The sequence below is a fragment of the Athene noctua genome, chromosome 1 (assembly GCF_965140245.1).
Source record: "Athene noctua chromosome 1, bAthNoc1.hap1.1, whole genome shotgun sequence".
NCBI classification, from domain to species: Eukaryota; Metazoa; Chordata; class Aves; order Strigiformes; family Strigidae; genus Athene; species Athene noctua.
The window spans coordinates 169,768,497-169,777,150 of record NC_134037.1 but is presented as its reverse complement, the minus strand read 5'-3'; the positions used below and the strand labels follow the sequence as shown (position 1 = coordinate 169,777,150).

Below are 8,654 nucleotides of genomic sequence, written 5' to 3'. Positions count from 1 at the left end.
GCTATTTTTCCCTCTGACATGGTGAATGCAATTACCTAAGGCATGGAAGGCTGAGATAACTTACTTATTCAGTCCCTACTCTCCAAAGAAACCATAATTCTGTCAAAAAAGGCTTTAAAAACCAATTCACATCCTGAACGCTAAAACATTGCCACAAGAACCCCTCCTTGTAATTTCCATGCACCAGCTGCAGTATCACAAGCAAAACACACTGATAGACAGGGCAGAGTTCATTATTATCAAAGCCATATACACTATGCAAGCTCCTGTGTTTGCTGACTCTTCTCCCAGTGCTGTTGGCATCTCCTTGTCCTTCAGGAGCAATTCCCAGCAAAGCAAAGCAAAGCACACTGGCATCCTGTTAGCAGCGTGTGAGCCATGCTGGGCCTGGGAAAGCGTGCATGGGGAAAGAGAGCCCCAGCCTGTGTCTGTTTGGAGAGCTCAGTGAAGGGAAACCATAAGCCTGCACTTCCCCCAAATATAATCCCATTTAGGCTGCACCCTTCACTCCCACCTTCTCTGCCATTATATAATGGGAAGTCGAGTAATATCTTTCAGCAATGCTGTTTGAATGGTAGAGGTTGAATTCTGGACTGTATCTTTTTTTTTTTTTTTTTAATTTTTTCTTTTTTCTTTTTTCTTTTAGTGGCTGGGGGGAGAGTAGGTTGGCAGAGGGGAGAAAGTGGCAGTTTGGTTTGTCTGCAATCCCTGTTTTGCTTTAGGAGCTTTAGAGGACAGACACATTTTTTCCATCTCCGCTAATCCTCCTCTGATACAGAGGATTTTCCTGCCATTAAATGATAGCTTGTGAGAAAAAAATGCCAACTTTTCAGAGACTGACTTGTAGGGCTAATGGCAGCCTCATGTGCAGGAGGGAGGACACAGCCACTGCCTGGCTAGGTAAGCAATGTATCTAAGATTATTTCTGTTGGGAATTTTAGTTTTGACTGTTCGATGCTAAGCTGGTTACGTTCCTCTGTACCAGCACATATTTCCTGGGGAGCTGGCCAGTCTCTTACTGTTGGTGATCTTTTCCCACCTCAGATGATAGGAACCTACCCTTTACATGGCTGGGGTGAAGAATGTGGATGAGCTTGTGAAAAGGTGTAGCACAAAGCTGCAGGATTTCCTGAGAAGGTCAGTGGTCGAAGAAAGATACCAGGAAGGTGCTGGGGACTTCTTCAGTTTGAAAGCATGTGGGAGTGGAACTTTTGCCTTGCTCTTCTTTTCTAAACATAGATCTTATTTTGGGAAAATGATGTAGAGAAATGACAGAGGATGAAACCTGTCTCTGGTCTTCCTGTGTGCTTTTAGATCCCTCAAGTTCACTTGCCAGACCTGAAATGCCACTAGTGAATAATCAAGGTAATGTTTGCCATCATTTTAAATGGTGAGTATACTCTTATTCTGCATTACCCAGTAGTGGATTAGACAGATCGTTTGGAAAGGTGTAGGTTAAATACTCAGTTATTGCGATCATTTTCTCTTTACCCTTCCGAAAACTCTGCCAACATTTTTTTTGTCTCTCACTCTTCCTTTCAAATATTTAATTACCATAGTATTTAAAAGAGCAAAATACATCATCCCTGGGGCGGAATTTTGTTTATTCCTTAATCTCACAAATATTTTTGACCTTTTTGCTGTATTTCATCCTTTTTCTTAAACACACACGTCATTTGAGCACCCTTTGTGTTAATGAGGCATCTTCCAGCTGCTGTCCTGTCTGCTGGCACAGCGTAAAAAGCAAAGAGTGTCCTTTTTGGGGAAGGGGAAGGAATAAGGAAGGAGAGGTGGAAATGCTTCATGCAATGTTGGTCACAGGAGATCTGGCCACCAGCGGAGATCTGATCTCCTGCGCTCTCTTGGGCAGCAGCTCTGCCAAGGGTTTGGTGGACTTCAGGTGGAGGACTTTTTCTGACTTCCTTTGCAAGAGAAAGAGGGAAGAATTGTCACAAAGATTGCAGTGCTGAGGGGCTCCTCTGAACTATTGCCAGGAGATTGTGTTCTAGTTGGATGGTCCGAGTTTGTTTTCCATGTACTGCAGAATGCAAAGAGATACACTTGTAAATAGAGATCTTGGGAGTATGCTGTGAAATGCCACTAGCAAAAGACCCAGATTTGGCACTGAAAACCCCTTGTGTATAAGGAGAACAGGCTGGATATGACTTGACTACAGACGTTTCCTTTATCAAGTGATTAGAGAACAAGCAGGGAGGGGAAGGATGGGATTTGGTTATCATCATCATGCTCATTCCTACACTGCACACTGTGTACACAGCTGCTGGGGGAGGTTTGCTCTGAAGGCCAGGGATGTGTCTGAGCTTGGGGTAGCTGTGGGTAAGCTTTGAACTTGCTTGGGACAGTCTCACATCTAGGACAGCCTATGCACATATGCCCCTCTGGATGTCACCCTGCGCCCATGCAAGGCTTTTGTTCCAGCAGCAACACTTGCATCGGCTGTTCCCAGACAGCCGCCTGCGGTCAGACATTTGGGAACAGGCAAATCCTTAATCTGTCTGGCCTTTGGTTTATGTAACCGTGCAGCAAAAACAACATATGCCCCTGCTGGCAAACAGCAGCGTGGATTGGTGCAAAGGGTGGCAAGCGAGAGAAGCCCCTGGGCAGGCAAAGAGCAATCCAAGACTGGCGTGTTGTCCCCGCTCTTGTCCTTGGGCTCCTCACCTGTCATCTACCCAGGGCCTTGACCGAAGGGGACTTTCTTACTTACTTTTAGCTGAGGATGTTAGGTAAGGGCCCAGGGAAAAGGAGAAGAGCATACAAACAAACAAATTACAAACTGTTTAAAATCTTTTCCACCTCTTGGAATCTTTCACTATCATTTATCCTTGAAGTGATGCTGGTTTGCTAATTCTCTGGGCACAATAGTGTGGCCAGGCTTGATGGCACCTGAATTTTGATAAATTCAGCTGAAGTAATTCGGGGATGCTTTCTCCACATATCTAAATCCGTCTTCTACATGCAGTGACCAGGTTGGTTTGAACAGAACCAGGCTGGGCAGCTCCTGGGTTGATGTCCTGTCAGTGGGGACCTGGCCAGCAACTGGTTTTGCAAGTCTCCTGCTTGAAGAAGCCACAGGCAGCATAAACTCATAAATACACTACTGTGCATGTTGCCTTTTAAAAGGATGGAGAAAGGGCAGAGCAATTGCAGTTTGAAGTTCGATCATATGGTTTGATTTGTACATTAAAGCCTTAGGGGATGCAAAAATAAAAGCTTGACCCTTGCTGCAGCTGATGCTCCTGGCATATCACCTCACAAGCCTGTCTTGATAAAATGTCCATTGGGAATACAGCTGTAGTGGGCAGTCGCTGTGCTGCAAACTGGCAGGGAGAGGCAGCTCAGCTGCTCGGAACTTCTGCCTCCAGACAGCCAGCAGGAGCATGGGAGAAAGCCTGTTCCTCGTCTCTCAGCCCTTGGGGCTACCAGGCATGCAGCAGCAGCAGTGTGATTCCCTGCAGTGCTGTAATGAAGGTGGCTGTTGGTAAAGACAGTATTGCATGTCTTGTTGAAAACCATATAAACGGATTGTGCTTGTGTAGGAGCCAGTAAACTGCAGCATTAAAAACTGTCAGTAGCAATACCACCGTTTCCTGCTAGTGACTACATGGAGAGTTCGCTGGTGTGGCTTCTCATTTTGTTGAGCAGCAGGTAGGATGTGCCTTTGAGACCACTTACAAAATGAACTCTGCCTTCAGTTCTTCCTCTCTAATTAGTCTATTTTGCAGACTTCTGGTTGACTGGATGTTTTTTCCCCGCAAAAATGCCTGTCCATGGAGGCTGATGTCTCTTGTTCCATTCATTCTTCTCTGATTTGTCTCCAAGAGCTTTTTCCTTCTCCTCCTTGTTGTACACGTACCTTGTGGGTCTAATGTGAAAGAAACCACAAGAGCCGCACCTCCCATGTCAGGCTGATAAAAGGACAAAGTGACTGCTCTCATCAAGCATAACACACTGTGGTGACTGTCTTGAGAATTGGCAAAAGAGTAAAAACTGTGCTGGAGGTGCAGAGTATCTCATCTATGATGAGATCATGAAGAAAGCAGTTGACCAATATCCCTTAATTTGTTCTTCCTCATGCTGTTCCACCAGTACACAGCAGCAATGTTCTTAAACACTATACTGCATCCTTAAGACCTGATATTTCCACTTGTGGTGCTGCACCAGCTCATGGCTCCAGCAGAGAAATATTATGCTGAATGAACAAAGAAAAGAAAGAAACAAAACGCATGAATTTGATGTGCCCCAGGCAACTAACTGATCTCCCCTGCCCACTGCTGGACTAGAATACACTGCCCTTCCCTCTTCCTGACCCAAAAATACTGCAACCCATCCACAGCTGCTGGCCTTCAAAAGATCTCTGCCTGCTCCCTGGCCAAACCATGTCCCATCAGCTTGCAGAGAGACCAGACACAGAGACACTGCTAATTAAAGTCTAGGTGAGTCCCCCTCTCGGGGAGAGAAATTAATCAGAGGTGATGTTCCAGATGATATTCTCAGAGGGTTTAAAAACGCCAGTAGAAGATTTTTAGGAATTGTTCACATGAGCTCCTTGGTCAGCACTATTGTACAATTAGTATGTAGCAATTAGCCTGGCTAGAAGGGAGGCGATGACAGCATATGTTATTTTTCCTGTTGTGATGACTAAATTTGTTAATGATGCATCCTGATTCTTTCCTCCCACACCTCCGTGGGGATGGCGTGTTCCTTCTGACAGTGATCCTCTGGGTCCCCCACGTCCAGGCGGTGTGGGCCTGTGTGCGGTCCTGCCCTGCGAACTGCGTGTGCACTCAGGAGCGGAGCTGCTCTGTCCTCTGCAATCACGCTGGTCTGGGGCAGATCCCTAGCGAGTTCCCTTGTGAGGCCTCGTATATCAACCTGGACAAAAACAGTATCAAGTTCCTCTCCGAGAGGGCCTTTGGGACCTTGCCTTCCCTCAAATCCCTGTCGCTCAACCACAACAATATCTCCTTTATCACCCCGGGGGCTTTCAAGGGACTGCCCAGCTTGACCGAGCTGAAGATGGCCCACAACGAGTACATTCGCTATCTCCACACACGGACTTTCACCGCCCTCAGACGGCTGGTCAAGCTGGACCTGGCGGACTGCAATCTTTTCAATATCCCGGACAGGATCTTTATTGAGCTGCCTGCTCTGCAGGAGCTCTTCTGCTTCCAGAACAACTTCCGGAGGATCCCAGGTGCCATCAGGGGCATGGAGAACCTGACCCGCGTTTACCTGGAGAGAAACAGGATTGAAGCAGTAGCCTATAACTCCCTGCAGGGCCTGACCAAGCTGAAGTACCTGAATCTGCAGGACAACAGGATAAATGTCATTCATGAACGAGCTTTTCAGGGCTGCCAGAAGATGGAGTATCTATACCTGAATGACAATTTGATCAGCGAGCTTCCAGAAAACTCCTTTGATGGCCTGAGGTGCCTGAAGATGCTCAACTTGGGGGGAAATTTCCTCAGGAACGTTTCCAACACCTGGTTCAGGGACCTAGGGGAGCTGGAGGTCCTCTACCTGGACCGCAACAGGATCAGCTACATTGAGGAAGGGGCTTTTGAAAACCTCACCAGCCTGGTTGCATTACACTTGAACAGCAACAACCTGACGACGCTGCCCTTTTCTGTCTTCCAGCCAGTGTACTTCCTTGGGCGGCTGTACCTCTTCCGCAACCCCTGGGAATGCGACTGCCGCATCCAGTGGCTGAAGGAGTGGATGGAGAACTACAAGCTCGTCAGGGATATTCCCTGTGCCTCCCCCTCCTCAGTAGCCGGGATTGACCTGATGGATGTGTTTTATGAGAGATCACCAGAAGGTTACTGTCTTGACCCGGTGGAGCTAAACGTCACGTCCGAAGGTCCGACCCCAAGTGAAGAGCCTTGGTCTACCACAGAGAGCAAGTTCAACAGCCTTATCTCCAAACTCTTGCTCCAGATGGGCCTTCCCGAAGAGGTGACAAACACCACTGAAGTCTACAGTAATGCCACGCAGCTGGATGGACTGATGGATGGGGTTTCTTCTGGGGTGGGGAAGGACAATATTGAGGCTGTCTTTTTTTTTTACCTCCCAGCACTTTTTACAGTGATTATTTTGCAGCGCAAATAGTCCAAGGGCTGCCTGGTGCATGGGTCCTGCTTAAGCGTTTAGTCCCTGTACCTACCTAGTCTTTAGGGAAAAGTTTGTATTGTGGGACTAGCATACATATCTGGCTCCAAACTCTCTCAGGTTGGGTTGGTTGGATCTGGCTCCAGATTCCCGTGGGAGCTGGTGGGATCTGGTTCAAGACTGGGTCCCACTCCGGGTGAGAAACCCGCCCAGTGGGGTTTCAGGGCCTCCTGGACACCGGCAGAGCTGTGTGGAATATGAGCAATGAAAGTATGGCAGTAGGGTTGAGGTTTGGTTGGAAACATGAGATGTCCCTTGCTGAGAGCAGCGAGAATAGGGGTCTGTATGGGTGGCAGTGCAGTGCCATTTATTCCGTTGGGCCAAATCTGGTTGACCCAACCATTGACTGTATGAGAGCAAGACAAGGCAGCAAAACCAGAACGCCTCTTCATATCCTGACAGACACCCACAGCCATGGTGGGTGCTGCTGAAGGCTGGTGAGCTATTCCTGATTTCCACCAGTGTGTGTGGGGGGAACAGGGCTGTCCTGGGCAGCATCCAGGGTTGCAGCACTAGCCCTCATAAACAGGAGAACAGCATCTGGGGAGGGCACCTGCCCCAGGTGGGTCTGGGACAGGCACAGTGTTTTGGCCATGACTACAGACAGGATTTTGATCTTTTCTCCCCCTGCTACCCTGGCACAGGTGCAGGAGAACCAGATGGACCCACGTTTGTCAAAACATTCTCTTGGAGGAAAAGCTGTTTCAGTGTAACAGCTTACTTCCTAACATCTGTTTCAAATGTGGTTTTATTTTTCAATTAATATATTGTTTCAAGGAATATATTGTCTTTATTTGTAGGTTATTTCATGGCATGACAGCAGGAGCAGAACATTATGATGGCAAATGCAATCAGGCTCAACTACATATTTTGTATTTCCACCATTAATGTGTACTACATAGTGTGTCATATTATGCTGTACTAACCAACTATGCTGTCATTTTCTTTTATATGATATCTTACATGTTTTATCTTTGAAATCTTCAGTGAAAGCTGCTACTGTGACCAGAGAGAATGATTGTGTTTTCTCTATAAGAGTACATTAATAAAATAATTTGATATTATGCTCTCAAAAATAAATTAACTGCTCAAAACCCAATTTTTCTTGAGATCCTTGAATTACTTGGCTGCTTTTTTTTGTAGGCTACTCAAATGGGTACACATGAATGTCCTTTTTATGGTCTAGAGCGAATGGCAAGCTATTTATTGCAGCATAAAGAATAGACACTTTTACTTAGAACACGACTGTGCTTACATTTGTATTAAGTAGCAATGCTTTTAAAAAAGTGTGATTATATAGAAATACAGTTCTGTGATATTTTAATTATATTAATTCATTATACATGGGTTATCATACTATGGTGTACATGTTCATATGAAATGATACAACATATACAATCTTTCATTACTGCTAAAACATCATGAAATAGGAATAAAAATTGAAATGACTTTAAAAAAACCCTTTCAAACATTTTCCAGTGGCAGAGGGTGAACTGCCCCTGGCTCACGCTTTCCTAAGGTGGTGGTTCAGTATGGACAATACATTGGTTAAAAGCAACTGAGGGTAACTGTTGGTGCCTCTGGCCCTTCCCCCAGTCACACATTGGTGAGTACCCAAAAACGTATGCAAAAGGACAGGCCAGCTGAAGATGGACTTCAGGCACTGAACGACTGAAAAAGGGCGGGTAATGTACAAATTCAACACACAAAGACCTTTTCTTAGCAGATCCTGTGCCCTCTTACATCTGTGATAGTCTGAGAGAACTGGGGAGATAAATAAACTTTTTCAGAAAGGGCTCAATGCTTCAGCAAAGGTGCCTTAGGTGCTGAGGTTTGAACTCAGCCTGCAGCCAGATGCCACATGGCTGGCTGTTCACCTCCCCCTCCCCGGTGATAGAGGGGAGGGACAAAAAGAATTAGTAGGTTGAATAAAAATAATTTACTAAATATAACAAGAGAACAACAGTAACAATAGTGAGTCCAAAAAGAAAACGGGTAAAATGCAGCAGTGGCTTACCGAGCGCGGTGACACCCCCCACCCCCCACGCAACACACACCCGGACCAGACTGAAAACCCCGCTCCCACCCAAGCGAGCCAGCCCCCCTATATCCCTGGGCATGACCTCACATGGTACGAAATACTCCAATGAAAGTTAACTCCATCCTGGTCGAAAGCAGGACATTGGGTCAGGTCTGTTCACACCGGCCAGGCCAGGTCAGCCTGGAGTGAGAGTGACTGCCCTTGGCCTCAAGCAGCCCTGGCACCCCAGTGCCTCTGTGACCAACCCCAGGGATGATCCCACAGCCCAGAGGGCAAACAGCTCTGTTGAAAGCCAACATCAGCTCATGCACAAAATGGCAAAACGAACTCCAGGAGCAGCTGCCATGTGAGACAGGGAAGCTGCTTTTTTGCTTGCACATTTTTGCCAGGAAAAAGGTGGCATCTCCAGCAGCTTCAGGAC

At 46.6% G+C, this 8,654-nt stretch overlaps 1 protein-coding gene across 6 annotated transcripts; it reads left to right on the top strand.

Annotated features, from left to right (window-relative positions):
* The first annotated feature begins 377 nt into the window (after window positions 1-377).
* On the top strand, window positions 378-7,335 carry NYX (nyctalopin). 6 transcript variants are annotated; one of them, XM_074905081.1, is made up of 4 exons: window positions 378-900; window positions 1,045-1,137; window positions 1,315-1,365; window positions 4,736-7,335. In XM_074905081.1, the coding sequence occupies exons 3-4, from the start codon at window positions 1,344-1,346 to the stop codon at window positions 6,130-6,132; spliced, it is 1,419 nt and encodes a 472-aa protein (XP_074761182.1). In that variant the 5' UTR covers window positions 378-900; window positions 1,045-1,137; window positions 1,315-1,343; the 3' UTR covers window positions 6,133-7,335. The 6 variants fall into 6 exon arrangements, with proteins under 6 accessions (XP_074761182.1, XP_074761164.1, XP_074761153.1 ...); XM_074905063.1 differs by having other exon boundaries at window positions 1,315-1,390; XM_074905052.1 differs by having other exon boundaries at window positions 1,315-1,390; window positions 3,747-7,335.
* The last annotated feature ends 1,319 nt before the right edge of the window (window positions 7,336-8,654 follow it).